At 61.3% G+C, this 26512-nt stretch overlaps 9 protein-coding genes and 1 long non-coding RNA gene across 15 annotated transcripts; 5 read left to right on the top strand and 5 right to left on the bottom strand.

The window, feature by feature from the left end:
- Positions 1-93: 93 nt before the first annotated feature.
- On the bottom strand, positions 94-3093 carry ZSWIM3 (zinc finger SWIM-type containing 3). The gene is made up of 2 exons (XM_015881924.2): positions 2828-3093; positions 94-2019 (listed from the first exon to the last, which is right to left on the bottom strand). The coding sequence occupies exons 1-2, from the start codon at positions 2980-2982 to the stop codon at positions 111-113; spliced, it is 2064 nt and encodes a 687-aa protein (XP_015737410.1). The 5' UTR covers positions 2983-3093; the 3' UTR covers positions 94-110.
- On the top strand, positions 2989-5336 carry ACOT8 (acyl-CoA thioesterase 8). Its single transcript, XM_015881731.1, is given in 8 exon segments — positions 2989-3013; positions 3091-3186; positions 3189-3381; positions 3453-3589; positions 3777-4002; positions 4242-4399; positions 4647-4838; positions 4926-5336. Coding segments are annotated over 8 exon segments (1146 nt in total). The 3' UTR covers positions 5045-5336.
- A 390-nt stretch (positions 5337-5726) lies between these two features.
- Positions 5727-8410, bottom strand: SNX21 (sorting nexin family member 21). Of its 4 annotated transcripts, none has more exons than XM_032448641.1 (5): positions 8195-8410; positions 7805-7974; positions 7340-7607; positions 7043-7184; positions 5727-6618 (listed from the first exon to the last, which is right to left on the bottom strand). In XM_032448641.1, exons 3-5 carry the CDS (start codon positions 7599-7601, stop codon positions 6090-6092), a joined length of 933 nt encoding a protein of 310 aa, XP_032304532.1. In that variant the 5' UTR covers positions 7602-7607; positions 7805-7974; positions 8195-8410; the 3' UTR covers positions 5727-6089. The 4 variants fall into 4 exon arrangements, with proteins under 4 accessions (XP_032304532.1, XP_015737450.1, XP_032304531.1 ...); XM_015881964.2 differs by having other exon boundaries at positions 5727-6761; positions 7036-7184; positions 8195-8401; XM_032448640.1 differs by having other exon boundaries at positions 5727-6761; positions 7036-7184; positions 7810-7974; positions 8195-8400.
- Positions 8411-9130: 720 nt separating this feature from the next.
- On the top strand, positions 9131-10979 carry TNNC2 (troponin C2, fast skeletal type). Its single transcript, XM_015882000.1, has 6 exons — positions 9131-9235; positions 9976-10027; positions 10113-10256; positions 10330-10444; positions 10520-10656; positions 10748-10979. The coding sequence occupies exons 1-6, from the start codon at positions 9224-9226 to the stop codon at positions 10777-10779; spliced, it is 492 nt and encodes a 163-aa protein (XP_015737486.1). The 5' UTR covers positions 9131-9223; the 3' UTR covers positions 10780-10979.
- Positions 10980-11374: 395 nt separating this feature from the next.
- LOC107323168 (regulator of G-protein signaling 9-binding protein-like) lies at positions 11375-12451 on the top strand. The gene is made up of 2 exons (XM_015881995.2): positions 11375-11861; positions 11937-12451. The coding sequence occupies exons 1-2, from the start codon at positions 11672-11674 to the stop codon at positions 12344-12346; spliced, it is 600 nt and encodes a 199-aa protein (XP_015737481.1). The 5' UTR covers positions 11375-11671; the 3' UTR covers positions 12347-12451.
- A 99-nt stretch (positions 12452-12550) lies between these two features.
- Positions 12551-13919, bottom strand: UBE2C (ubiquitin conjugating enzyme E2 C). The gene is made up of 6 exons (XM_015881999.2): positions 13593-13919; positions 13418-13445; positions 13236-13322; positions 12954-13158; positions 12811-12870; positions 12551-12731 (listed from the first exon to the last, which is right to left on the bottom strand). The coding sequence occupies exons 1-6, from the start codon at positions 13691-13693 to the stop codon at positions 12673-12675; spliced, it is 540 nt and encodes a 179-aa protein (XP_015737485.1). The 5' UTR covers positions 13694-13919; the 3' UTR covers positions 12551-12672.
- A 106-nt stretch (positions 13920-14025) lies between these two features.
- DNTTIP1 (deoxynucleotidyltransferase terminal interacting protein 1) lies at positions 14026-18136 on the bottom strand. 3 transcript variants are annotated; one of them, XM_015881949.1, is made up of 13 exons: positions 17986-18135; positions 17834-17904; positions 17614-17710; positions 17388-17486; positions 17060-17128; positions 16672-16728; positions 16373-16434; positions 15911-15956; positions 15420-15478; positions 15170-15230; positions 14709-14780; positions 14383-14438; positions 14026-14261 (listed from the first exon to the last, which is right to left on the bottom strand). In XM_015881949.1, exons 1-13 carry the CDS (start codon positions 18070-18072, stop codon positions 14048-14050), a joined length of 1050 nt encoding a protein of 349 aa, XP_015737435.1. In that variant the 5' UTR covers positions 18073-18135; the 3' UTR covers positions 14026-14047. The 3 variants fall into 3 exon arrangements, with proteins under 3 accessions (XP_015737435.1, XP_015737436.1, XP_015737437.1); XM_015881950.1 differs by lacking the exon at positions 16672-16728 and having other exon boundaries at positions 17986-18136; XM_015881951.1 differs by lacking the exon at positions 14709-14780.
- Positions 18137-19639: 1503 nt separating this feature from the next.
- LOC107323041 (aspartate and glycine-rich protein-like) lies at positions 19640-21894 on the top strand. The gene is made up of 2 exons (XM_015881730.2): positions 19640-19799; positions 20848-21894. Exons 1-2 carry the CDS (start codon positions 19727-19729, stop codon positions 21663-21665), a joined length of 891 nt encoding a protein of 296 aa, XP_015737216.1. The 5' UTR covers positions 19640-19726; the 3' UTR covers positions 21666-21894.
- Positions 21895-22141: 247 nt separating this feature from the next.
- Positions 22142-24011, bottom strand: LOC116654302. The gene is made up of 2 exons (XR_004309445.1): positions 22482-24011; positions 22142-22347 (listed from the first exon to the last, which is right to left on the bottom strand). It is a non-coding gene; the product is annotated as an uncharacterized LOC116654302 (long non-coding RNA).
- An 893-nt stretch (positions 24012-24904) lies between these two features.
- SPINT4 (serine peptidase inhibitor, Kunitz type 4) lies at positions 24905-26187 on the top strand. The gene is made up of 3 exons (XM_015881998.2): positions 24905-25115; positions 25263-25436; positions 25689-26187. Exons 1-3 carry the CDS (start codon positions 25010-25012, stop codon positions 25949-25951), a joined length of 543 nt encoding a protein of 180 aa, XP_015737484.1. The 5' UTR covers positions 24905-25009; the 3' UTR covers positions 25952-26187.
- The last annotated feature ends 325 nt before the right edge of the window (positions 26188-26512 follow it).

The following is a 26512-nucleotide window of genomic DNA, read 5'->3' as shown; positions in this document are numbered from 1 at the left end:
CGGCCAATCGGCGCCGGGCGCGTAAGTGACGTCACGTAGTTCCCGCCACGGCGCCCCCGCGCGGGAAAAGGCGGCACCGCGGGGAGCGCGCCCGAGTCACGGCGAGTCCGTCACGGAGAGTCCGGCACCGCCGCCTCCTCCTTTACCACCGCCTCCTCCTCCTCCACCGCCCCCGGCTCCTCCTTCACCGCCCCCGGCTCCTTGTCCCCACCTGCCTCGGCCCAGGCGTCCACGATGGCCCTGAGAGCGGAGCTGCGCTCGTCCAGCTGCGGCCCGTCGCTCTGCAGCAGCAGGTTGGCCAGCTCCTTGCTGAGCGCCTGGATCCGGTCCCGCCGCTCCTCCCGCTCCTCCTCCCGCTCCGTCCCCTCGCTGTCCGGTATCTCCGTGCGCTGCCGGTACTTCCTCTGCCAGCGGTGTCCCACCATGCCGCTCTCCACGCTCCTGCGCTCGGCGTGCAGCACGGCCAGCACGTGTCTGCAGGGCAGGCGGTAGCGCTGCTGGAAGTAGCAGCTGCAGCCGCAGCAATCCTTGCTCACCCGGTGCGCGTCCTCCAGCAGCCGAACCTCCACCCCGCCCCGCACCGCGCTCATCAGCTGCGTGGACACCTGCACCACCTCCCACTCGGCCGCACACAGCTGGGAGTCCAGCGCCCTGCAGCCCTGCAGCGCCTCCAGCACGCAGCCCTTCCTCTCCAGCACCACGCTGGGCACTATGTCCTTAAGAGGCTCATGTTGATCCTGGGAGTCCAAAGGAAGGGCTGCTTTGGTGGCAGCACACAGCTGAGCATCGGGTTTCTCTTGGGAGCCCCTCTGACAGTCCTTGGTGCACGAGGGAGTCCAGCTGGAGCTTTCTAGAGGTTTGGAATCGAGACACTCGGCACACTGCAGTAAATGGAGAACACCGGCCTCCAAGGAGGAGTACTGACCAAAGAGAGCAGACAGGCGGTGTGTGATGAGATCCAGACTGTCAATGTGAGCGCTGCAGGAATGAAGACCCTTCTTGGTGTGCATGTACCACAGCAGCTCACAGGAGAACCAGTTGGCCTGGAGGTGTTCGTACAGCTCCGCGTTAACCACGCTCTTCATCATGTGAGACAGGGCGTCCAGACTGTCAGCCGAAGTGGAAAACACTGCCTTCTTCAAGGCCAGCTTCAGTTCTTGCTTGGCACTATGTGGCATTTCTGCCTCATTCACCTTTTCCTCAAGCAGTCGGACAGTGTGGTAGACAGAAAGCAGCACCTGAGCCGAAGGAAAGAGCTCCTGAAGGACAGATCTGTGAGGGAAGGACGCGTCCACAAAAACAACCTTCACCTTTTGCCACTCAGGATTGAACTCCTTGAAAACAGTCAGCATTTTGCTGATGCTCTGACCCGTGTCAGCTTTCAGGACTGACCAGTGCACGATCTTCCCCACTCGCTCTTTACTCTCTACTAAGAGCACATAGAGAACGTGTCCGCCCTTATTCTGCACCCTGTGCAACAGAAGGCTGGCAGGGAACTTCATGAATAAGCTCTTCATCTTGCTGGTCTGGAAGTTGAGTCTCTCTAGCCCCTGGTCACTGCCTACATCAACTGAAGCCAGTGCCCCGCTGTCTGCATTCAGGCAGTTTTTCACTACTTCAGTGACTCTGGCTGCTGCTGAGGCAGAGTTGTTTTCCTCTCCTGATGCTGAGAGCGCAGGAATCCTGCACTGTGCAGATGCTCCATCCACAAGTTGCTCAGTCTCGGGTGAGTTCTCATCCACCTCATTGGAGCTTTTGGTCCCATCTGGCTGCTGCTGCCTACGCTGTTTGACTGCAGGGCTGCCATCCGCTGTAGTGCTGGCTCCTCTGGTTATGCCTCCGGTCAGGAAAATTTCTGTGTCCACATGTACATGGTCACCACATAACTCACTGATCACGAGTTGATCTATTTCCTCGTTATATTGCAAAACAAAGTAAGCTGGACACAGGTTGGGATGCTTCTTCCTTTTCTTACTGTACTTTTGGGTCCGGGTACAACCAAACTTCACCTGCATGAACCTGCAAACGTTGAGAAAGAGTTAACAGTGGGAGCAATAACGTTTTCCAACATTTAGATTAGACTTTTCTAGCATTTCAGCTCTACGTTCAATTAGTGAATGCACAAATCCCACACATCCACCAGACGTGCAAGGCCAGTCTAATCAGAAGTCCTGAGATAAGCACAAACAGAGGGAACAAAGGAACTAAGACTTACAGCCACCATCACCGAGCACCTCCGTATCCCAAAGAGAAGAGCTAGGGAAACTTTAAGACATGACATTAAGCACGTCCTTGATCCCACAGGCAGGGCCTGGTCCCAGCAGGGCCAATGAAGGCCTGCAGAGCTCAGCACTATGAAAGAGAATCCTGATAACTCCTTTCCAACGCATTGGAAGGGAACGCTATTGGATGCCAACGAGCTACTGCAGGCTGCAGTGCTAGTTAGCAACACCACAACAGCATCACCTCAAACAGCAGAGGGGCAGGTTGCACTACAAGGGGCAGAGAGAACAAAGGCAGATAGAACTGAGCTACAACCAGAGGCACAGGGACAATATAGGGAGCGATGTGGGTGTGAGGAGACACAGCTCAGCCCCACAGCGCCCTGCCAGGGCCTTGCTATGGCAGCTGCAGCCCCAACACATGCATATGGGGGCTCGGCCCGGGGACAGGCCAGGCCCGAGGCCTAATGGGGTCCGAGGCCTAATGGGGTCCGAGGCCTAATGGGGTCCGAGGCCTAATGGGGTCCGAGGCCTAGCGGGCCCAGCAGCACGTGCTGCCACCGTGGGGCCGAGGCCTACACGACGCCGGGCGGTGGGCGCCTTACATCACATCCTCGCGAACGGCCGTGCCGTACTCCCGGTTGTGGAAGCGCACCGAGGTGCAGCTGCGCAGGCTGTAGTGCGAGCCGTAGGCCTGCTGGTAGGCGCACAGCGACTCCATGAACTCCTTGTATGTCCGGAACCGCGCCCCGAGCTCCATGGCGAAATGAGCGAGAGCCGGGCGGCCCGCCGCCCTTATCAACCCGATACGGCACCGCCCCGCCCGGCGCTCCACCAATCACAGACGTTCTTTCACAACTGGCGTGAGGCCGACCAACCGGCGCGATATATTCTGCCGCCAGTCCAGTGACTGACAGCTCGAGAAGCCAATCAGCCGGTGGCTCCCTCCTCCAGCCGTATGGGCGGCTACCGGAAGTGGCTGCCGGCAGTGCCGGTTCCGGGTCGCGGTGGTGATGGCGGCGCCGGGCGATGGCGGCGGTGCGGGGTCAGGCTCGGGGTCAGGCTCGGGCCTGCAGCGTCTGGCGGCGGCCGGGGACCTGCGTAGCGTGCTGCTCACTAGCGTGCTCAACCTGGAGCGCCTCGAGCTCGACCTGTTCAGGTGCCCGGTGTCGCTCCTCCCCGTCCCGTCGCTGTGGCCGTTTCACTGACCGGTTCCCGTTCGGTCCGTAGGGGTCAGCACCATTGGGTGCCCGCCACGCGCCGCCTGTTCGGGGGGCAGATCGTGGGCCAGGCCCTGGTGGCCGCTGCCCGCGCCGTGAGCCGGGAGCTGCAGGCACATTCACTGCACTGCTACTTCGTGAGAGCAGGTGGGACCGCGGGGCGGAGCGTGGCACCGGGACACCGGGACCGGGCGGGGGGAGCTGCCCGGGGTGCGGGGGGGCGGCACCGCAGCCTCCGTTGGGTGGCTCCCTCTGCCCCGCCCCAGCTTTCACCGCAGATCGAAGCATCCCGTGCTGCCCCGCAGCCAAAAGCTGCCATCTCCCGTGTCCCCAGGGGACCCCAAGGTGCCGGTGCTGTACGAGGTGGAGCGGACCCGGACTGGAAAGAGCTTCTCCGTCCGCTCCGTGAAGGCCATTCAGCACGGGAAGCCCATCTTCATCTGCCAGGCCTCCTTCCAGCTGGCCCAGCAGAGTCCCGTGCAGCACCAGTTCACCATGCCCAACGTGCCGCCCCCTGAGGAGCTGCTGACGCAGGAGGAGCTCATTGAGAAGTTCCTGCAGTGAGTGGAGAGGAAAAGGCACCTGGGGGCTCCCTCCTGTGTGCTGGGGCTTACAGAAGTGCAGGGACACAAGCAGGTGGGAAAGGATTGCAGTGATAACCCGAGGAGTCCCCGTGTGTACCTGCAAGGGAAGTAGAGGCAGGCAGCAGATGCGCCCTCCTGCTTTTCCTTGTGGCCCTGGGCTGACACCGCTGCCTTCCATGGGCACTTGGCATTGACTTTGCTTCTCCATTCTCAAGGAATCCTAACTTGGCAGAAAGATACAGAAAGCATCTCAACAAGATCCAAGCTGAAGATGTGCCGATTGATATCAAACCTGTGAACCCACCCGATATATTCTGCACGGAGCCACAGGAGCCAAAGCAGTTCTTCTGGGTGCGAGCCCGAGGTTACATAGGTGGGTCCTGCCTGGAGGGGCCTCTGGATGCCATCCAGGGCTGGGGCTTAAGCTCTCACATTCATGACAGAGGGCTGGGAGAGTTGTGGTTCCTATACCTTAAGCTTGGGGGAGGTGTAGGGGTTTCAGGACTGAAGTAAGGTCAGGGAGACAGGGTGTGAAGCAATGCCCCTTTGCCACATTCAGTCCTGCAGCCTTCATCCTGGGGACGTAGCGAGGGCAGAAGGTCTGAAGTAGCTTTTTGCAGGAGAGACTGACATGAAGGTGCACTGCTGTGTAGCCGCCTACATCTCTGACTATGCCTTTCTGGGCACGGCCTTGCTGCCCCATCGTCAGTACAACGTCAAATTCATGGTGTCCCTCGACCACTCCATGTGGTTCCACGCACCCTTCCGATCTGACCACTGGATGCTGTATGAGTGCGAGAGCCCCTGGGCTGGTGAGTCCTGGCTGGTTCCCTGGGCACCGTGTGGCAAAGGCTGATGTGACCCACGCAGGGGCTGCAGTCTCACAGCATTCTCTGCAGGTGGGTGCCGAGGGCTGGTGCACGGACGACTGTGGCGCAGGGATGGGGTCCTGGCTGTCACCTGCACTCAGGAAGGAGTCATTCGGGTGGAGGAGAACCCAAACCAGAGTAAACTCTAGCCGAAAAAGCCGGAAGCAGCAGCTGGACCAAGCTCTGTGTGCTGGGGCTGAGGCCTGCGCTAGAATGGCTGTGGCGGAGGCAGGACCCCGTGCAGCAGCAGAAGGAGCAGCAGAAGAGAAGGGGCTGAGTCCCACAGGTGGGAGTGTTGGGGCCAGCGCTTCAGCACTGAGGTGGTTCTGCACGAGCTGCAGTGTTACTGCTGTTGTTGATTGCCAGCTGTGCAGTGTAATGGCACGCTATGCTGAGCCACTGTTCACCCACTGTAAATAAAGCGATCACGTGAGCAGCTGAGCTCTGTGCCCTGGAGTTTGTCCCCTTGACTTTGGGAGACCATATGGAACTCTAAGGGAGCTTCTGATGGCGGGGGAGCAGAGGGCAGCACCAGGGCACATGGGGCACACAGGGTCACAGGAGAGGAAAGTGCTACTGTAACACCCACGTGGCTTCCCCTTCTCACTTCTGCTGACCTCCTCGTGCCCTAATGGCTGAGCTGCTGCTGCTGCTGCTCACACCTCGGCCTCCTCTTTGGAGCTGGGCTGGAGAGGGGAGCACAGCAGCCACAAAGGGAAGAACAAGGATGTTCCCACCTCCTGCTGTGGGAGGCACAAGGGCTTCCTTCTGGTGGGTGTCTCTGTGTGGTGCCTCAGGGGGAAGTGAAGCTACACAGATACCACAGGAGCCCCTGTTCTTTCTCCTACCAAGACTTTATTAAAGTCCTTTTTATTTTCTGTTTTTGGAAGTTCCTGGCCAGGAGCCTTCCTGTCCCTTTAATGCAGTGCCAATGTGTCTCAGCTAAAGTCCTGTCTAAGAGCCCCAGGGAGCAGCTGGCTCCTGACAGTGCGGGCAGCAACACCCAGCACCGGTGGAAAAACTGACATAGAAAGTGCATTTTTGAGAGATGGCTCCCAGAGGGGCCAGCCCTGATCCCAGCCACCACGTGCAGCCTGTGCCAACACAACTCTGCCTCCGTGCCCAATCCCAACCCTCACTGCTCCCTCTCCCACCCCGGAGTGCAAACTGTCCTGCACCCCATTGCCCCCGGCCTCACTCCAGAGGTTCCTTGATGAGACACTCCTTCAGGCTGGGCTGCTGCTGCAATGGCACCCCGGCCTCCTGCAGGCCCTGCAGCCGGGCCTCCGACTGCCGCTTATCCTTGCCCACTTTCCAGGCCAGGTGGACGTGAGCCTGGAGGAAAGGCCCAAGCAGCGGGTGGCTGTCCTGGGCCTCCAGCAGCTGCAGCGCCTGCTCACAGCAGCCGTGGGCTTCACCCAGCTGGTCCAGCTCCTGGTGGCAGACAACCAGCCCGGCCAGCGTCAGGAGGAAGCGGCCGGAGCCGCAGACCCCCAGGCGGTCCTGCAGGCGGTAGGCGTTGCTCCATGTGGCCAGAGCCTCGCGGTACATCCCGGTGCAGGTGAGGCGCTGGGCGGCACGCAGGTCCTGCAGGAAGAAGAACTCGAGGAACTCTGGGGAGCGGCGGATCTCGGCGATGGAGTGCAGGTGGGACAGGAACTGCTCGAAGGCTCGGCTCCGCTTGGCGATGGTCTCGGCCGTGAAGTTGCGCCGCAGCCTCTTCCTGGGGAAGGCGATGGCCGCCATGTCACAGCCAAAGCGGCCGCGCAGGCGGCGGTTCAGCCGCTCGAAGTCCGAGTAGCGGCGGGAGATGGAGGCGGGAGCTTTGTCCAACTGCCCGGAGCGGGTCAGGTAGATGGTGTAGAGCTGTGGGCAGGAACGGGGGTCGGCGGCTGCTGCGATGGGGGACGTGGCCCCCCCGGTGAGGCCGGGGCCGAACCGAGCGCACGGCAGCAAAGGAGCCTTGGGCCGGGCACACGCTGCGTGCCCAGGGCGGCGTTCACACGGCGGAGCCGCCGGCCGTAGTTACCTGAGGCTCATCTGAGCCGCGGCACCGTCGGGGCAGCACAGGGAGAGACACAGAGAAGTGAGCGCCCGCCCCAACCCCCACCCGCCGTCGCGGCCCCGTGGACGCACTCACCACGTACTTGGAGGAGCGCTCGCTGACCACGCTGGCGCTGGTGACCTCGAATTGCAGCCGCTGCGGCACGAGGCTGCTCCGCGACCGCCGCCAAAGCTCCTGCAGCTGCCGGCTCAACACGCTGCCGGGCCGCGCCGCCGGGCCCCACTCTGTGCGGGGAGAAGCGCTCAGCGGGCGCCCGGGGCGGCCATGGCAGCCATCCATCCATCCATCCATCCATCCATCCATCCATCCATCCATCCATCCATCCATCCATCCATCCATCCATCCATCCATCCACCCATCCATCCATCCCGGCACCTGCCTCCGTCCTGCGCAGCATCCCCCGCAGGCAGTTCCTCGCCGCCGTCCTCCTCCTCCTCTTCCTCCTCCTCCTCGTCCTCGTCCTCCTCGTGCCCGCTGAAGCTCAGGGTGCCGCTGAGTCTCGTGGACAGCCCCTCGGTGTCGTCCTCCAGCTCCGAGCTCTCGGGACAGTCCTCGGTCTCAGCGCCGTCGTGCGTCCGCTCCTCCCGGTTGCCGTCCGCGCCCAGCGCGTGCCGCAGGCGGTGCAGGATGCGGGCGGCCATCCCCGGCTGCAGCGACGGGTCAGCCCGGCCGCCCCAACACCGGGATGGGCACGGGGAGGGGGAGGAGCGGGGGCAGCGCGAGACCCCGCATCGGGACGGCCCCGCTCCCGGCCGGCTCCCTCCGGCCCCCCCGACCCGCGCCCACCCTCAACCCCGCTCCCCCCGCTCAGCCCCGCTGCCGCTGTGGGCGCTGCTCTCCGTACCGTACCGCGCTGTGCCGGGCCGCTCCGGGCGGTGCCGAGCGATGGCCGCTCCGCCGCTGCTCGTCCCGGGATCCTCCCTGCGCGGCTCCGCCTCCGCTGGGAACCCGGATCGCGGCGGGGCTGTCACGTCCCGGCACGGCGCAGCGCGGCTCGGCGCGGTCCGGCTCCGTCTGTGCACGCACAGCCCGTGACCGATCCCCGGGCACCGCTCCATGATGGTCCCCAACCTCCGGTGCCCCGGCACCCTGACACCTCGGTACCCCAACAGCGCAGCGCCCCAACACCGCCACATCCCGGCACCCGGCACCCTCAGCCGGCACCCTGCCATCCCCAGCCTCGCCACACGCTCCTGCTCCTGGGCTGCAGCCATGGCCGCTGCCTGGCACTCACCGCCCTTATTTAGCACCATCCCCGCTCTGTCCTCGCTGCTTTCTTGGGAATGTCTATTAATATCGAGGAATGGTCCAGCTGCTGCCATCACTCTGTCCTTGCTCCTTGCTGTGCTGTGCTGCCCCATCCATGGGGTGCCAGCAGAGCTGCCCCAGCAGAGGGTCCCGAGGGACCGACAGCCCTTCTGCAGCCACAAAACCCTTTTGGAGAGCTGCAGGCTGTGGGCCACTTGGCCAGCCAGACCCAGGGCCACGGACCTGGCAGAGCCGCAGCCTTTGAGGAGGCCACGGGCATCGTTCCCACTCCCCAAGTCACGGAGCAGCCGTGCCATTTCTGGTAGTGGCTGCCAGCAGAGTGGGAACCCACAGCAGTGCCAGGACCCACTGCAGGGCCACGCTCCTCACCCACCTGCAGCTCACAGTGATGGTCTGAGGGCTGCAGCTTCGCCTTGACCTCTCTAGGACAGAAAGGAGTGAAAGGAGGGACTGATGGTTTGGGCACAGCCAGAGTAACTGGGGTGCTGTGGGGTAAGGGATGGGACGTGGCCCCAGTGCTGCCTGCTTGTCCCAAGCCGCGGCACCTGGGTTAGCAGAGGTTCAGGCAGCACTACCCAGCCCTGTCCCTAATGCCTGGCATGGGGGAAGCCCAGTCCTGGTGTTGGGGATGCTGCTCTTTGGGGCTATTTTTAACCCCCTCCATGCTGAGCTGTCCTGGAACAAGGAGGTGTAGATGAAGGAGCCGCACTCCTGCCAAGATGCTGCGTCCCTCCCTGCAGGGCTTGAATTTCTATCCCGGCTTCAGACCCACGTTTAATCCCCTGCTCTTGGCCAATAACGCTTTGGCTAAATTAGGTAAAATGAGCCCGTTGCCAATGAGCGGGGCCGGATTTCCACCAGGGAGCTGATAGGCTGCTGGGGCTGGGGGCCAACGGCTGGGGGCACGGGGACACTACAAATTGGGGAGCCAGGGAGTGTGCGGGGGCTGCTGGTGCAGGAGGTGCTGACTCCCTGCAGGAAGAGAGCAGCAAAGATGGCGTCAATGGTAAGAGCTCCAGTGGTGCTGGGTTGAGCTGTGGTTGGGCCGGAGGTGTTGGGCACCGCGGTGTGGGGCTGCCAGGCACCTCTATGGGGCGATGGCAGAGGGATGATCCCTTCAGGCTGGCTATGGCAGGAGGTAGCATGGATGTAGGGGCAGTGGGATACGTTCCCCATGGCGTATGTCCCCCTATGGGATGTGTACCCCTATAAGATGTGCCCCAAAGAGGGAGTGTGCGGCTGGCTGGGGGTAATTAATGGGTGCATGGGGCGATCAGAGCTGGAGCTGGGCTGTGTGAAGGCGCTGAAAGCCGAGCGCTGGGTCATGCGACACCTCTGCGGCCCCAGACAGCCCGCGCCTCCAGGAGAAACTCGATCCAGGGCAAACAGGTGCCCGCTGAGCTCTGCTCCCTATAAGGGGAGTCGAGGAGAGTCCAAAAATAGTGTCGGGTGCTTGGGATGCCAAGGCAGCATGGCGGCCTCTGCGTCATGGACCACCGGGGGGCGGCTGCATGGGGCTCAGGGCAGTTGAGCTGCATGGCTGCCCGGGGCCTTGGGTCACTCAGGGAACAGCCACGTGCTGCAGGGCTGAGCTGGACGAAGGCTTTGCAGCTGCACCAGGGAGGCTGAGGCTTTGCACTGTGCCAGACGCTGCTGCAGAGCCCCATACGCTGCTGACCCTGGGCAGGGGCTGTGCTGACACACAGCATGGGGTGGGAGCTGACCCCTTCTCCCTGTGCCTTACAGACAGACCAGCAGGCGGAGGCCCGCGCCTTCCTCAGCGAAGAGATGATTGCTGGTGAGCAGGGAGGGGACAGGGCCCCATCCCAACACAGAGCCCGTCCCAATGCCCGTGTCCCAGCACTGACCACTCTTCCCTGCAGAGTTCAAAGCTGCCTTCGATATGTTTGATGCGGACGGTGGTGGGGACATCAGCACCAAGGAGTTGGGCACAGTGATGAGGATGCTGGGCCAAAACCCCACCAAGGAGGAGCTGGACGCCATCATCGAGGAGGTGGACGAGGATGGTGAGTGGGCTCCATGGGGGTGGTGGGTGTCTGGAGTGCTCAGCCTGACCCACATCACGGTCCCTCCCCACAGGCAGCGGCACCATCGACTTCGAGGAGTTCCTGGTGATGATGGTGCGCCAGATGAAAGAGGACGCCAAGGGCAAGTCAGAGGAGGAGCTGGCCAACTGCTTCCGCATCTTTGACAAGTGAGTGGGGCAGCGCCTGGTGACACCCGTCCGTGGTGGTGAGCGGGGCCGTATCCTGCCCTTCCTCTCCCACAGGAACGCTGATGGATTCATCGACATCGAAGAGCTGGGTGAGATTCTCAGGGCCACCGGGGAGCACGTCACCGAGGAGGAAATAGAAGATCTCATGAAGGATTCAGACAAGAACAATGATGGTCGCATTGACTTCGATGGTGAGCGGCAGGACCTCACCCTGCAGCTTGCTCAGCCCCTTTGGGCTGCGTGTGTGGCACAGCTGGGTCTGATAACGCCGCTCTCTTGCAGAGTTCCTGAAGATGATGGAGGGAGTGCAGTAAGGGATCAGACATTCCTTGGGCCGCCTGCAGCAGCCAGCCCTGCTCCTCCGCCCAGGACTGGCCCCGCCGCAGAGCCTGGCCTCGCTGCCACCCGCTGGAGCCCTGCAGCAGCTCGTGCCACTCGGCTGGCGGCTGAGCTTTTCCTTGACTCTGACAGATGTGGTTTATGGATGAACCTCATTAAAAGGGGGAAAGGCTGAGCTGCCAGTATGGGAGTGCCTGGGGGGTCTGTGGCACTGTACCCCATGGAGGGGGACACGGGGGTGTGTGCAATGCCGTGCCATACCCTGTACCAGCCGGGCTGACCTGTGAGTGTGTGAGCAGTGGTTCCCATGGGCTGCTGGGTGGGCGCCAGGCAGCGCTGAGCTCAGAGTTTCCATCAGGAGCACTCGCTTCCCACGACAGCAGCAGCAGGGAGCACAGCCCTGTTCCTCCCAGGGTCCCAGAAGGCAGCACTGGGAGGCTGCTCCTGCTCACATCACAGGATGTGTGACCACACTGGATTTTGGAAGGGGGAGAGAAGGGGGCCAAGCACTGCTTAGGTTTCTGATTGAAAGGATGGGGTATCCTGACACGAAAAGTTGGGGACTGCTTCCCAACCCTCCAAACCTCAAGACAGCAGCCACACCTCTGCACAGGGATTAAGGCAATGCTGAAAAGCCAGCCTGGTTGGTGCCAGCTCTCCCTGGGGACCCGTGTCTCCGTGCAGCCTCTGGAGCTGGGGAGGAGCACAGCCACAAGCGTGCCAAGATTGGGACGTGCCCTGGGCCGGGGCTCACAGGGAACACCCAGTGCCTGCGGGAGCAACAGGACAGGCACTGAGCAGGACCCCAGCTCAGAACCCATCCCTGCCCCACAGAGCCACTGAGCAGCTGAGTCCCTGTGGCACAGGATGGCACCGGGGAGAGGGGCTGCTTCAGGCTGCGGGGCACGAGGGGTGTGTGTGGCTACCCAGGCTGCGCTCTGCAAGGCGGCAGCGGGGCACCGACAGCTGGTGCTGCAGTTGGGGGGCAGTGCTGATGGCCCCCAGCTGCGTGAGGAGCGGCGCAGGAGGAGCGTGGAGGTGCGGGAGCTCAGTGTCGGTAAGGGTCCGTGCAGCGGGCAGCACAGGGGCTGAGCAGAGGGGCTGCAGCCCACTCAGTGTCTCCATCCCGCAGGGCTGCAGAGCGCACTGCTGGCGTGGCTGCAGCAAGCTGTGGGCCCCCAGGAGCAGCGAGAGCTGGAGCGGCTGTGGGTGCTCTTCCTCTCTGCCCTGGAGCTGTTCCTGCAGGACCTGTGCTGTGCCCACCACCTCTGCTGCACCTTCTCCCCAGGGATGGGTGGTGTGACCCCACTGCGCACTGGGTTGGGGCGGTGGCGAGGTGGGGGTCCCGAGCTGCCCCCAACTCCCCCATGCCTGGAGGAGGAGATGGAGCAGGTGAGGGCAATGATGGTGGAGATGGAGAGCACGGCCAACATCCCACTATGGACGGTGGAATCCATGCATGTGGTGGGGCCAGAGGAGGGCACAGAGCCCACATCCCACAGGCCAGGGCCTGGCACTGGGTCCTGCTGTAGGGTGCTGTGAGAGGGGGGCAGGAAGCGCAGGGCTGACTTGGCTCAGGAAGATGGGAAGCCATGTGCCCCACGAGCTGCCAACTGCAGGGCAATAATAAAGCCCCGCATTACCTGATGTGTATCTGCATCCCTTCATCCCCCCATCTGCCCTGTAGCCCCCCTATCTACAGCACTGCAGGTAACCCAGCTGCGCAATGCGTGTAAGCAGATGGAAGAACTTATAGACATGCATTTATTTATACATTAACCGTAGCTCACACTCCAGAATTAAGTTAAAAACAGCCTATAATACAGAAAGGCGCAGCAGATAGGGGCAAGGGGGCGGCGTGGTGGGGGTCAGGTCTCCTGGTTCTTAGCCTGCTTGCCATACATCTCCCGCAGGTACTTCTTGTAGGCTGTGGGGAGAGGGGGGGTGCGGGCTGAGGTTGGGGCTGTGCCACCGCCACAGCTGGGGGGGATCCTGGGGGCACTCACCAGCCTGGTTCTTCCACAGCTCAGCAGCGTGTGTGTTCAGCGGGCTGTCAATGTTGGGCTCTGAGGACAAGGGCAGGGTCAGAAGGGGGAGATGAGGATGGGGGGGGTCAGAGGTGCCCGCAGCCCCCGTGGCTCACACCCACCTGCCAGCAGGCTCTGGATGGACAGCAGGATGGTGCGCACGTCGTACAGCGCCGACCACTTCTCCTTCAGGATGTCGAGGCAGATGTTGCCCTGAGCGTCCACGTTGGGGTGGTAGCAGGGCGTGAGGAAGCGCACGGTGGGCGCGGTGTAGGGATACCCGCTGGGGAACTCCAGGGACAGCTTATAGCGCAGCTCCTCGTAGGCCTGTGGGGGCAGTTTAGAGCGGGGCGGGGGGAGCGGGGGGGTCTCACCGTGCGGGGTGTCACCGCGCCGGGTCTCACCGTGCCCGCAGCGCCGTCAATGGTGCCGATCCAACGGAACAGGTTGTCGGACTCGGGGAAGGCGGAGATGCCTTTATCGCCGGACATCTGCGGGCAGCGCCATCAGGACGGAACCGTCAGTACGGAACCGACAGCAACGGCACGGCCCAAACCCCGAGTACACCGAGCACAACAACACTCACCATCAGCGACACCAGCTCCTGCTGCAGCCTGCGGGGACAACGCGTTACGGGCCGCACCGGGCACAGCACAGCACAGCACCGGGCACAGCACAGCACAGCACCGGGCAGGGCAATGCAGGGCAATGCAGGGCGGCCCGGCCCGGCCCAGCCCGTCCGGTCCCGATCCAGGCCTCACCTCTTCCCCACGGAGCCCCGTGCAGCCGTCGCTCCCGCCTCAGCCCCTTTGCGGGCCGCAGCGCTGGGCACAGCGGCGGGGTCGGCGTTCTGTGAGGCCATGGCGGTTCCGGGCCGCTCGTGGGGTCCCTCTGCTCTCGGTCCGGTTCGGTCTCGGTCCGCTCCTGTCCCGCTCCCGCTGTGTCCGCCCGCCGTTCCGCCTCGCTCCCGCACTCCGTTTTGAATGTTTCAAACTCGCTCCTCCTCCACCAATCAGCGCGCACTTCCGCTCCCACCAACCAATCGGACACCGCCCAGAATGCGGCCGCTAAAAGAACGGCGGGTGGACCCGGAAGAGGCGGGACGGCGCATGCGCAGAAGATCCCTGCTCCCCCTCCCACCCCGGAGCGTGAGCCCTTAAAGGGGCCGCGCCCCAAATCCCCACCAGGCGTGGAAACGGGTGCGAAGCGGCGGCTTTTATTGCGGGGCCGGGGCCGGGTGTGAGGGCTCGGGGTGTTCGGGGTGTCCAACGGGCGGACCCTCAGGAAAGGCCTCGGGGTGGATCTCGGGGGGCGGCGGCGGCGGGTCCCCCCCGTTGCGAAGCGTCTCCATGTACTTCTGCATCTTCTCCGTCATCCAGGCAGGCGGGACGAAGGGCTTCAGCTCCTCCAGCCGCAGGTCCACACAGTCCCTAAGGGAGAATGGGCTGAGTGCGGGCCGAGGGGTCCCGGGGGCAGGCCGGGCCTCTATGGGGTCCCCGGTATAGGGAGCCATCCAGGTGACCCCCCCGTGTGCACAGCCCGGGGTCTCACCTGTAGTCGTCAGTGGCCGCCAAGTCGCGGATGTCCTCCTCCAGCAGGAGATAGGCCTGCAGCAGGGCGAGACACGCGCTGTGCTTCTGCTGGGGCCCGCGGTGCCCACGGGGCAGCTCTGCCCCCTGTCCCTGCAGTGCTGCCTCTCGTTCCTGCCCAACCCCAGGAGCAGCAAACACCTCTCGGCCCAGCCCTGCTCTGCCTGTCCTCCTCGTGGCCCTGCCCCACACGCTGCCTGGCCTCTCTGCTCCTCCGCCCCTGTCCATCCTGAGCAGGTTTCCGCACAGTTCTTGGGCTGTCGTGGGCACGAGCCCGGCCGTACTCACCATCTTGCCCCCAGTGGCCCTCAGGTGCTGCTGCTCTGCCAGCCATTGCTTATCCTGCGGGTCGGCTGCGTACTGCAATAAAGCAGCAAGGACCTGGCTGAACACGGGACGCAGACCTCCCACCTGGACCACCCTCCTGCGGGGCACAGCCCGTTCCAGTGCTCTGCTGCCAGCACCTCACCCCCACAGCACGGTGCTGGGGGCTCCCAGAGGGAGGGCTTAGCCCTGCCTGCTCTGCTCTCAAATAAAACCCTGACTCTGGGCAAAACCAGCACCTGAGAGGCTGTGCTACCATTAACGTGTTTCAGTGTGCTGGCCAGGTTGTGTGTACGTGCTCTAAGACAACAAATGGGGCGTGGGGAGGAAAAGCCAAGCGAGTCAAAGCGCACACACCCAGTTCCCATCACAAACTGCTTCTGAACAAACCCCAAAGGAGGAGGCATCCTGCTGTGGTATCTGACCTTAAAGAGGTGGGGATGCTTGATGTAGAGTCGCCCTCTTGTTCCTCCCATCCCGAGAGCTCTGAAAAAGGAACACAAGGGGGTGTTACACTGGGACAGAGGGGCCCTGCAGCAGCACGGGGCACCTCCTCTCCTCCCCAGGCCCCAGCCCTTCCTACTGCTTTCGAGGCAGAGAAGTGAAGTGACGGGAGGAGTCTTACGGGCTCCTGCCTGGGAGACACCACCCTCCATCAACAGGGCCATTCCTTACTTGTTTGCTCGAGATCCCAGCACAAAGGTTGTGGTTTCAGTCAGTCGGGATGGATCCCACTACAGAGCAATTGGAAAAGGGGCAACATTAGAAATGAAGCTGGTGCCAGCCAATGCTCCACGAGCCTCAGCTCTCTGACGGGGAACCTAAGAACTGATTTGGGAGGGAGGGAGGTAGCCACAAACCTCTGGATTGCCACAGAGGAAGGAAACTGCACCACCTTGGGCTGATCTAAGCTGTTTCCCTTGTAGGAAACGCTTTGTGGGATCCTCCTGGCTACCACTAAGGCTCTCCCCATGTCTCCTAACAGCTGCACCACACCACAGAGCTACAGTGCCTGGAGGAAGCAAGCAAAGGCTTCCAGGCACTGTAGAGACTCAGCAGAGTAGGGCACAACCTAGGTCTGTTCTGTGCTGCCGCTGCAGGCAGGGCTCTGCTAGCGGAAGCGAAGGGAGGAGAGGGTGAGCCCAGCAGCATCAGCCAGCCAATACCTTTGGTCCATCCCTTCTCACAGGTTCAGAGACTTTGAGCTTCCACCTGAAGGGAAGGAAAGTGAAATAAGAACAGGTCCTAGAAAGATCAATGCAGACAGACACCACAAGCTCCCAGCGGCAGGAATCTGAGTTTGAGCCTTTCCAGATCCACCCTCTCACACCTTCTCTGAAGCCCCATCTCTGCTGTGTTCCCTGTTAGCAGCTGTGTCACACACAGCTCACTGAATCATCCACCTGGTTCTGCACATCCTTTGGCCCTGTTTAAAACAGTTCCCTGGAAGGCTTTGCCTCCTGTGACTCAACCTCAGCCAAAACTCTCTTGCCCTTTGCCATCCCCCCCTACACCTCTCTTTTGTGCAGGGGGAAGGACACTGCAGGTTTTGGTGCCCCTTACTTCAGGCAGTTTTGTTTCCCGCTGCCCCCCCAAAGCACGGGCAGCAGCTTGAGGCCCATACTCACGCAGACATGCCTGAGACCCCACGATCGTTTGACAGGCTCTGTCCTGGAGGCCGTCCCTTTCTCTGCATGGAAGAAATCCTTCAGTCATTCAACTGTGCACATAGAAAGGACCCTTTTGATTATCTGTTCCATCCTACAGAAGCAGCTCTTTCTACCACAAGCACAACAACAGCATGAGAACAAGCACCTCTGAGCCTTCACAAAAACCATTCATACTTGCACATGCTCATACTGTGGTAACAGGAGCAAGGAACAGATCTCCCAAAACATAAAATCCCTCATGTGGAAAACCCTCCTACCTTTTTGGGAAGGGGGCTTCCTCGACGATTCAATTCCTCATCCATCTGTCGGGCACGCTGGAAGAGGAATGGTGGGAGGATGGAGACAAACCCTTCTCCCATCCCAGCCAGGCAGGGCCCCAAGCACACAGCCTGCAGCTCTCATTTGCTGACTTAAGGCAGAGAGCACAAGGGCACAGACAAACTCTGCAGGCAGCCCATAGCAGTGCAAAGCACTCAGATGCTGCACCTGGGGTCTGCACTGGTCTGTAAGTTACTTTCCCCACAAGACAAACATTTCCCAGCTCCACCTCCTCACTTGCACAGCTAGTAGATAATTCCAACCCCGTCATTCTATTCCTCCCAGCTCTTACAAATCATTTAATCCTCCATGAACAACAACTTTTACCTTTGGTCCCATCTGCTCGTGGGGCAACCTGGACACAACTTTTTTGCCATCTGAGAACAGCAGCTTGGCCTGTAGAAAGAGAAGGAAGGTCACCTATTCTGGGTGGAAAGGGGGACTACCAGCAACAACCCCTGCTTCACCCTGTGATGAGAAGATCCATCTTCAAAGGCACCTGTGCTGATGGGAAAGCCCCAGACCATGTGAAACATAAAGGCCACATCTAAAGACCAAACTCTTTATTGACATCTGGCCACTACAGACTAAAGATTTGGGTCTATCTGCCCCCAGGTCCCATCCCAGAAATAGTCTCACGTGTGTTTGTACCCACCTGCTCCAGGCAGCTCCGACACGTCTCCTGGATCAGCTGCTCTGGATCCACGTCCTCCCCAACGTTGTCTCGCACGTTGAGTGCTGCCTTCTGGAAGAACTGGGGGAGGAGCAGCATGATGTCAGCAGCCACGTAAACTCCATCCAGGGTGCAGCACCCAGCTGCCCTCACACAGTGTGCAGGGCTGGGTCCTCTGAGATGCCGTGGCTGCTCCCTGTCCACTCACCTTCATGTACTTATTGAACACAGCCCGGATCTCCTCGTTAATGCTGGGCTGCAGCACGGCTCGCAGCAGGTCCATGGACACGATCGGGTCGGTGAAGCTGTGTGAGCACATGGAGTCAGTCCCGGTGCAGGCACTATCCCGGTGCCCCCATTCCCTCCCTTTAGGCCCATCCCAGCCCCGCTCCGGTTCATCCCTCCCCGCTGTCCGGTCCCTCCGGTACCTGGTTGTCATCTGTGACCGCCGGCCGCGCCGCTGCACCTGCCGATGCTTGATCATGATGTTCCACGGGCTCTGCGGGACACAACCGTCAGCCCCGAGCCCGCCTCCCTCCCGTCCTCCCTCTCCACCTCCTCCTCCTCCCTCCCCCCTCACCGTTCCTCCCGGCTGCTCCTCGCCTCCTCCCGGTCCCTCCTCTCCCGGAGGCCCCGGCTGCTGCTCGGCGTCACGGGCGGCGCCCATCGCGCTCCGGGCCCGCGGCGCCGCTTCCGGAAGCACCGGGTTCAATACGTCATCGGAACGCGACACGCGTGGCGCGACGGAAGTGGCAGCGGCTTCCGGCGGGTGGGTCCGGCGTGGCGATCCCTGCCCGGTGCCCGGTGATCCCTGCCCGCTTCCTGCCCCGCCTGGCCGCCATCCCCCGCCCCGTGCTGCCCCGCCGTGGGGCTGTGAGGAGCCGGGACCTGTGGGATTCAGCTTACCGGAAAGCTCATTGCTGTACGCAGACATGGCTGTAATACATTTAACTTCTTAATTCTCTGTGTTATGACCGATGTTTGGATGCACGGAGCTGTATCGGTGCTGTAATGACGGTGCTGTGCCCAAGGGGGCCGGGGCTGCAGCAGGGCAGGATGGCATTGCCTTTGTAGCTGCACGGCAGTGCCCTGGCAGCTCCCATTAGCTCATAACTGTGCTGTGCTGCCCCTTAGGCCGTGCCCTGAGTCACTGCCACCGGCTGGATTCACCCCGTGCCTTTGTCATTCTCGAGGCAGATAGGAAGCAGATAGTAATCTGTGGCTAAAGAGTAATGGAGATAATTGCACTGTTATCATCACCGTATCACACCTCTCCTGTGGGGTGTTCGGAACACAACGTCAGTGCCACCTGCTGCGAGCGCACCGCTGGGTACCGCTGTCTGCTCTTGTGCTGGGCAGAGACCCACGAGTGGCAGCACCGACACTGTGCTGAGCTGCCCCTCCTGCTGGGGCTTGGAGGGCTCCGGACAGCACAGTAGGTGGCAGGGAACTGTGGCACGAGGGAGCTCTGCTCACCATGGTCACAGAGGTGACACCATCGAGCTGAGATGTGGGGCACAGGGACTGCAGCGGATAGGGGCGGTTCACAAGGGAAATAGCTCCAGAACTGAGTCATGGCCACGAGGAGTGGAAGAAACCTGTACTTCGAGCTCATTTCTTGCAGTAAGCCTCCTTCCCACGCAGGTTTGGTGGCATGCAGGCCCTGCGCCTTCCCACTGCTGAACACATGGCCCCAGTGCTGCCCATGTGTGGCCTTTGCCACCATTTGGACGAAGCTTTCTGAAGCAGTTTTGCCTTCTGAGCTTTCACACAGAGTGACCTGCACATGCTGACAGTGGTAGAGATGCTCCTGGTGCAGAGGAGAGACATAAACATGGTGGCACACTGAATTCTTTGTTCACTCTCAATGCAAACACAGGGCAGGGGCTGGCAGCATGGAGCTGAGCTGTAATACCTGCCCTGGGCAGCTCTCCTCCACTCAGTGCTGCGGCACTCCGTGTTCTGTCTGCCAGGAGACATTTATTCCTGCTGGTTTTAAAGCATAACAAGCTACAGCATTGACATTCAACCCTGCACAGGTGGAGCTGAGCTCCTCCGGGGCAATGGAGGGGGGGAAATCTTGCTCTGCAATCTGGGAAGGTGCCCCTGGGGGTGAACGAGGAGCTCTGATGTTACCAGTGCCCATTAAGGGTTTATGGGCCGAGAATCGGGCTGGCCGCAGCCCGGTGTTCCGGTGTCTCCTCCTGCCCTGCTGCTGCGGGTGTCCCACGGGGCACGCAGGACGTGGGAGGTGCCCGGGGCCGCCTCTCTGCTGTAGCTTAAATCCCGTCTGGGCGCCGTGCGGGCAGGGTGCTGGCACCATGCGGGGGGGTGCTTGGCTCCTGCTGGGGCTGCTGGCCCTCGGTGTCCCGCTGCACGCCGCGCCCGCTGCAGGTGAGCACGGCCCCGCGGTGGGTGAGGTGCGCTGTGCGCTGTGCGGGTGGCTCTGCTTTGGTTTTATATCCCAGCACTTTCTGCCAGAGCTGCGACCCTCGCGAGCTCTAGCCCTGCTTAAGGCTCCTAACCTTTGGCTTCTGCGAAACGTTAAATGTCGTGCGAGTCCGGTTCAGAGCGCTCCAGCTGCAGAAGCTTCTCTTGCTTTCTGTTATTTCCTTCTGACGCTGCTTTTTCTGGTGCTGTTGGCTGGGGCCGGGGCTCCCCGTTCGCCGAGCGCTGGAGGATGCAGCCCCGCTCTGCCCGGATGGGGCTGGTGCCGGGGGGTCTTTGCGTGGAGGCTGAACTCCGCTGGGGACGGAGCCTGCGGTGGCACCGGCACTGAGCCATAGTGCCGGGGAGCTGCTTCCTTCACCCCCACCTGGGCTGTGTGCGGCTCCAGCCAGGCAACCCCTGCACGGCTCTCAGCCTGGGAGTTCATTTGCAAGAAGAGAAATTCCCATGAAAGAATCGTGGCAGTGTTTAAAACTCTGCCCGTCTCCTCCTCCAGATCACTCAGCGTTCACTCTAAGTTGGGCTGTTTGATGTTTGAGCTCCAACTGCCCGGCAGTAACTGCTCAGTGTCAGCCAGACCTGCCGCTGCTCTGCAATGAGGCTCTGATGAAAATGAGTCTGCAGAAATGGCTTCATCGTCTCCTAAATGTTCCCCTTTAGAAGGATGAATTTCTTTAGGTCCTGGATAAGTTGTGGCTTGAAGCCTTATGCTTTGCCAGCCGGTCAGTGGCTGTGATGCCTTCCTTCCTAATGCTGTGGTCCCATTCCATTTCAGAGAGGGAGACTCTAAGGCAGGCAGTGAATGTCAGCGCTGTGTTGTGCTGTTTCTGTGTGATAGTTTGCTATTGCTTAACAGCAAAGCGTATGCACTTGCTTCACAGCTATTCTCAATGCCACGTTTGTGCCCTGGTTGAATAATACGTAATATCTTCATTTCATGTTGCTAAGATCTTGCTGCCATCGGTGTTTCACCTTTCTCCATTTCCTCCACCAGGAAGGTACAGCCCAGGGCTGCACGGAGCAGCAGCCATCCTCCCTGTGACCAAGCCACAGGCGGCAGTGCCAGCAGATGCCTGTTGCCGGCAGCGGGATGGCACCCAGAGCCCATCTGTGCAGCAGCAGCCGGGGGCAGAGCGGGGCAGTGCAGAGCAGCACCTGCATGGAGAGCGGCCGGCGGTGAGACCTGTGGCTGAGAATGGAGCTGGGAGCAGGGAGAAGCCTCCAGCAGGCAGCACAATGAGGGAAAAGCAAGAGATCCCAAAGAAACCCAGCGTGGGGAAGAAGCCAGAGTGTGAGGGGAAGGGGGGGGCTGGGGAAAAGCCAAAGATAACAACAGGAGCAATGGTAAAACCAGGGAGTGGGGAGAAACCGGGGGGTGGGGGGAAATTGGAGAGTGGAGGGAAAACTGAGAGTGGGAAAAAGCCGGGGACTGGGGGAAAGCCAGAGGGTGGAGTGAAACCTGTGATGGGGGAGAAACCAGAGGGGGGGGCAAAACCAGAGGCTGGGGGGAAAAAGGAGAGTGGGGAGAAGCCTGAGTCAGGAGAGAAACCAAAGTCTGAACATGGAGGCGGTGAGGAGGGTGATGACAGCGATGATGACGATGATGATGATGACAGCGATGATGATGTTGATGAGAAAAAAGTGCATGAAGATAATGTGGAAGATGACCATGATTATTACTATGGCTATAGTGATGATGAGGGCTATGATGACAATGATAATGATGGTGGTAACAATGTCAGTAATGACTATGGTGGAAATGATGAGAATGACTATGGAGGTGATGGTGGATTCGGTGACAGCGATGACTGAAGATGACAGTGGTGGAGATGGCAGCGATGCTGGCAGCAGCTCAGTGACCAGCACTGTGAGGTGTGTGCAGAGCACAGGGTGCGAGGACAGCTCATTGCAGGTGGGCACACGGAGCTGCCTCCAGCCTCTCCTCACCTCACTCTGCCAGGGCCAGTCCTGGACACCAGCGCTGTTTTGGGCAGAACCTTCTGTTTCCTAATAAATCCCACAATGGGCCACTTGCTCAACACAACAAGCTGTCCCTTGTCACAATGCCTGGCATCTCCAGGCCATCTGGGAGCTTGCTTCTTCACAGCTTCTTCCACAAACCCAGAGATGCCCCTGACACGTCATAACCTGGGTGAGCAGCCTGATGTGAGGGCAGGACGTGTGCTGGCCTCAGGACCAGCTGGCTGCCATGGCACTTCCCTCCCACGGGGGCCGGGGATCCAATGAAGGCTCACCAGGAGACTGAACATCTCAGAAACCAGCAGAGCTAATTGCGGATGGGCTTTAATAGCAAGGAAGAAGCACAGAGATCCCCACACCCAGTTGTGAGCTGAGGGTGGAGGGGTGGATTTGGGATGGGAGATGATGGGTGCTCGCTCTGCAGTCGATGGATGAGTCCATGTCTGGCTGACTTTCTGACATGAGACTGCACAAGTGGGGTCCTTGGTCCAGGTCCAAACAGGCTAGGTGAGCCCTGGGGAGAGATAGGAGCACCCTAACCCTGGGGCACACTGGGCCCTCCCCAAGTTTGCTGGTCATGGTACAAAGTGCTTTCTGCCATGGGGACGCAGCATCCCAGACCCTCCCCATAGCCCATCCCATGCTCACCTACAGCCACCAGCCGGGCCCAGAGGCAGCAGAACGCCAGTAGCAGCAGCAGCGACAGGACCCTCATGATGCAGGGGTGGCAGTTTTGGGGCTGTGTCGAGTACAGGCAGGGCTTTAAATCCTCCCCAGGGCAGAGGCTGGTGCCAATGACCGTGTCCCTGCCACGGCTTCGGCCGAGCGTGACCCCCACGTCCCTCCCTCCAGGGGCTGGTGCTGTTGGACACAGCATGCAGGGAGCAAGGAGGTGGGGGATAAGGGTCGGCTGCTTTGCTTTGGGCTCTGAGCAACCCGGAGAGCTGAGCTGTATCATGATGTGCTGCAGCACTGCCAGGGATGAGGATGGGGCCAGGTGGGCAGTGGGGCCGGGGACCCTACTTGAGGCTGGGCACTGCAGGGCAGGTGGAGGAGGCTCCGGGGCCAGGCGGTGTGGAGCAGCCCGTGGTGCCCTGGCAGCTCTCCGGGCATTGTTCTGCCACCAGGAACAATTGCTGGCTCCTGAGGGACGTCCTGTGACCGGACATGGTCCATAGCCTCGTTCTGCCCAAGCCTGGCTCTATGGATGGGGGCTGAGACCAGCTGGTGGTTACCAGCTCCCCATTCTGGGGTGCCAGAGGGTCCCATTGCTGAGGATGGGGAGTGGAGACGATGAGGGAAGCCAGGATGGGTGCCTGAGTGCCCGTCACGCTGTGCTGGAGCTGCCTCTCACCTCACACTCCATCCTTGGCCGCAGTTCAGCTCTGACTGTGCCCCAAGTCCTGCAGTGACAGCTCTGGCCCCAGCTCTTCTCACCGAAGCCTCCCAGCTCTGCAGCTGTGCTGTCCCAGGAGCTGCTGCTGCACCGTATGCAGGACACCAAGCAAGGGCATGGCAGTGCTGGGGCATCCCCTGTAGCACCAGGTGCTGGTGGCAGGATTGCTGTGTCATGCTGTGCAGGCAGGCTGCTGGCACGGGTGTGTATGTGCAGTGCCATCTGGGCACGTGTGTGAGCGTGCAAGCCACGCTCTGTACGCCCACACATGCGTGTGCACAGCCCGATCTGGGTATGTGCTGTGTGCCCAATGAACCATGCGCACACGTGTCTGTGTGTGCGGTGTGAGCTGCCTGCATGCAGCACTACACATTGCCAGCAGCTGGTGGAGCTGTGGGAGCAGCCGGGAGCAATGACACTGCCATTGTCCCTGCGCAGGGTGGGCAGTGGGGACAGACCCCCCCACTTGTGCCCTCCCCAGGGAAAGCTGGTGCTGATGGGCTCTGTGTGTGGCCAGCGGGTGTTGCTGCACTGCAGCACCCACTCTGCCCTTGGCTCTGCCCTGCCATGCCCAGGGTGGCACAGCCTGGCTCGGTTCCCACCGCCCTGGGAGGTGCCACATTCCTGGGTGCTCTCTGAGCTGGCCCGGTCACTCTTTCTGCTGAGGTGGAGGCCTGCCCAGCACTGTGTGAGTCAGGCTGTGCGTCCCCAGGGCAGGGCAGGAGGGGGCTGTCCATGCACCTCTGCAGCTTTGAGCATCCCCCTGCGTGGTGCCCAACTACTCCCTGCCTGCAGCCCCCCAGTGCTGTGAGCCCCAACATCCCCCACTCAGACCCATCATGTGAGTGGTTGTAATGACCCCCCAGGTAGGTGAGATACTGCAGAGAGATAGTGGTGGAAAAATGTAGCCCAGTGGATTTTGGCTCCGTGGCCCTGCCCTCCTGCTGGGTGTGGGGCTGGAAGGTCCTGTGCAACCGGGGAATTTCCTGGACAGCTCAGGATGGTGGGGTCGCTGAGCTGTAGTGGTGGGGAGGTGGGGGCCATCCCATCCTGGCCACGTCCCCAGCTTGTGCCACTTCTCTGGTGTCTTGTGCCCAGTCACTGCTGAGGGTCTCAGCCCTCTGAGATTTGGGGGAGAGTTACTGAAAGCTGCAGTGGGGCAGAGGCAGGTGGGCAGCACCTCCCTCTGGACCTCACCTGGGCCCAACTTTCCTGCCTCTCCCTGCAGAGCTTTCCTCTTCCTTGACTTCCCCGTGGGACAGTAATTACAACAGTAGTTAGGAGGACAATTATTCCTGCTGAATGGGAAGAACTTAATCTGTTTCTCTCTGCCTCTTCTGGTTTCACCCCACTCACACCCATGTGCACCAGGTGCTGCTGGGGAGCGTGCGCTGCCCCAGGTCCGTCCTGTTGGTGTCTGCCCCAGGACTGCAAGGAGCTGCAGGCAGGTGGGGGCAGTGTCCCCATCCACATTCCATCCCAGTCTCCATCCTCATACCCATTCCCCATCCTCTCCCCATTCCTATTCCCACCGCAGCCCCAGCTTGCCGGTCACCCCGAGGGCTGCACTGGGGCATCCTTCCCGTCCTACCAGTCCCCCCAGCTTTAGGGCTGTGGCCGAGATGCCACCGAGGAAGCCGGGCCTGCTGGGTGCGGCTCGTTACCCGCACGGCAGGAATTAGCAGTGCTCGGGAGCCAGCCCCAAACCTTCCGCCCCACTGACGCACCTTAAATCCCAGCCCACCACACCTGGGGCGCAGAGCCGGCAGCCGTGGGCACCATGGAGCAGCAAACCTGCCTCCTCCTCCTCCTCCTCCTGCTCCCTCTTTCTGTACGGTCAGTGCCGGCCCCACACGTGCCTGGAAAAGAGGAGCAGATGGGGACAGGTGAGTGTATGGGGGCACTTCCCGAGGAGGGGATGCTCAGGGAGCCCAGGCGTGGTGCAGGCAGCTGTGGGGCTGTGGGGTTGGAGGTGGTGGGGTCTGACTGCGGGACCTATGGGGCCACTTAGCTCTGGTCACTGTGTCCCTCAGCAAAGCCTGGGTATTGTCACCACATCTCGGAGGTGGGGAGCCCTCTGGACGGGGACTGCAGCTCGTGCCACAAGAACAGCTCCTGCTCACACTGTGCTGGTGATGCCGACTGTCCTGGTGCCACCAAGTGCTGCCCCGGCAGGTGTGGCCACACGTGCCAGGAGCCGGTGCTCGGTGAGGGCCAGCGGTGTGCAGTGATGTGTGGGGGTGGTGGTGAGGTGGGGTGAGCTTGGTGCAGCAGATGGGGGCTCACAGATGCCATCCCTGAGCTCTGCTTGCACCAGGGGTGAGGGATATGGTTTCCTGGGGAGATGGGTGGGCGCAGTGCTGGCTCTGGGTAGGGAAGGGTTTGGTGCCATGGGGGCCCCGGAGCGCTCTCCCCTTGAGCCCCACTCTCAGCTCACTTCAGCCCTTGGGACCATGCAGACTTCTGCTACCTGCCCTCGGTCTGTGGGAACTGCAAGGCGCTCTTCGTCCGCTTCTTCTACAACGTGTCCAGCCGGCAGTGCGAGGAGTTCATCTACGGCGGCTGCGGTGGGAACAGGAACAACTTTGAGACCGAGCGGGAGTGCTCCCAGGCCTGCTCCCATCTGGGCTCCCAGGGCTCCCCCCGGCCCCTGCCCCACGGGGAGACGCTCCCTGCAGCCCAGCTCCCAACCCCACGCCTCTCAGCTCCGGGTGCCTGGTAGCACCTCTCAGGTGTGCACAACCCCAGTCTGGGCAGGTATCCCTGTCTGTGTCCCCAGGCTGGGTGGTGGTGGTGGTCATGGTGGCCATGCTGGGGCCGTGGCTTGCCCAAGGTGCATGGCACAGGGCTGTGGTGCCCACAACAACCCGGCTGCCTCTCTGTGCTGTGCCCTGTCTGGAGGAGCCCAGCCCTGCCTGGGGCTGTGCTGCTCTCAATACAAGGACGGGTCATTGAGCAGGTCTGGCTCCTGTCCTTCCTGCCCCAGGTCTCAGATCCAGCCGTCCCAGCACAGCTCCTGCATCTAGATAGGTTTCCATACTCACTTCTGCCCTCAAGCTGCAGATTTGACCTGGCCAGGCCCTAAAGTGATGGAGAAACATCCCCACTTTGATGGAGGTCCAAGAGCTGCCCCAGCCCTAGCGCTGTGCTCACCCTGCATTGCTGAACCCCTGTGCCCTGTATATGCTGCACAGACCCCCTGTCTGGTGCTGGTGAGGGGGACCGCAGCCTGTGACCTCCAGGGGCAATATGGGGACTGGGCCCTGCAACGCAGAGACTCAGA

The sequence above is a fragment of the Coturnix japonica genome, chromosome 20 (genome assembly GCF_001577835.2).
Source record: "Coturnix japonica isolate 7356 chromosome 20, Coturnix japonica 2.1, whole genome shotgun sequence".
Taxonomy (NCBI): Eukaryota; Metazoa; Chordata; class Aves; order Galliformes; family Phasianidae; genus Coturnix; species Coturnix japonica.
Note: the sequence above shows the minus strand (reverse complement) of the source record. Positions and strands in the feature narration are given on the sequence as shown.

Coding starts and splice junctions, on each gene's coding strand:
- ZSWIM3 (XM_015881924.2), bottom strand. CDS start 2,982: ATGGAGCTCGGGGCGCGGTTCCGGACATACAAGGAGTTCATGGAGTCG. Junction 2,020..2,827: donor GCCGTTCGCGAGGATGTGAT/GTAAGGCGCCCA, acceptor CAACGTTTGCAG/GTTCATGCAGGTGAAGTTTG.
- SNX21 (XM_015881964.2), bottom strand. CDS start 7,601: ATGGCCGCCCGCATCCTGCACCGCCTGCGGCACGCGCTGGGCGCGGAC. Junction 7,185..7,339: donor GGATGCTGCGCAGGACGGAG/GCAGGTGCCGGG, acceptor CTCCCCGCACAG/AGTGGGGCCCGGCGGCGCGG. Junction 6,762..7,035: donor AGCGCTCCTCCAAGTACGTG/GTGAGTGCGTCC, acceptor TCCTGCCCACAG/CTCTACACCATCTACCTGAC.
- TNNC2 (XM_015882000.1), top strand. Junction 10,028..10,112: donor CAGCGAAGAGATGATTGCTG/GTGAGCAGGGAG, acceptor TCTTCCCTGCAG/AGTTCAAAGCTGCCTTCGAT. Junction 10,257..10,329: donor CGAGGAGGTGGACGAGGATG/GTGAGTGGGCTC, acceptor CCCTCCCCACAG/GCAGCGGCACCATCGACTTC.
- LOC107323168 (XM_015881995.2), top strand. CDS start 11,672: ATGGCACCGGGGAGAGGGGCTGCTTCAGGCTGCGGGGCACGAGGGGTG. Junction 11,862..11,936: donor GGTGCGGGAGCTCAGTGTCG/GTAAGGGTCCGT, acceptor TCCATCCCGCAG/GGCTGCAGAGCGCACTGCTG.
- UBE2C (XM_015881999.2), bottom strand. CDS start 13,693: ATGGCCTCACAGAACGCCGACCCCGCCGCTGTGCCCAGCGCTGCGGCC. Junction 13,323..13,417: donor AGGAGCTGGTGTCGCTGATG/GTGAGTGTTGTT, acceptor CGCTGCCCGCAG/ATGTCCGGCGATAAAGGCAT. Junction 13,159..13,235: donor TTGACGGCGCTGCGGGCACG/GTGAGACCCGGC, acceptor CTGCCCCCACAG/GCCTACGAGGAGCTGCGCTA.
- DNTTIP1 (XM_015881949.1), bottom strand. CDS start 18,072: ATGGGCGCCGCCCGTGACGCCGAGCAGCAGCCGGGGCCTCCGGGAGAG. Junction 17,487..17,613: donor TGTTCAATAAGTACATGAAG/GTGAGTGGACAG, acceptor CTCCTCCCCCAG/TTCTTCCAGAAGGCAGCACT. Junction 15,957..16,372: donor GGGGTCTCAGGCATGTCTGC/GTGAGTATGGGC, acceptor CCTTCCCTTCAG/GTGGAAGCTCAAAGTCTCTG.
- LOC107323041 (XM_015881730.2), top strand. CDS start 19,727: ATGCGGGGGGGTGCTTGGCTCCTGCTGGGGCTGCTGGCCCTCGGTGTC. Junction 19,800..20,847: donor GCACGCCGCGCCCGCTGCAG/GTGAGCACGGCC, acceptor TTCCTCCACCAG/GAAGGTACAGCCCAGGGCTG.
- SPINT4 (XM_015881998.2), top strand. CDS start 25,010: ATGGAGCAGCAAACCTGCCTCCTCCTCCTCCTCCTCCTGCTCCCTCTT. Junction 25,116..25,262: donor AGAGGAGCAGATGGGGACAG/GTGAGTGTATGG, acceptor TGTGTCCCTCAG/CAAAGCCTGGGTATTGTCAC. Junction 25,437..25,688: donor GTGCCAGGAGCCGGTGCTCG/GTGAGGGCCAGC, acceptor GGGACCATGCAG/ACTTCTGCTACCTGCCCTCG.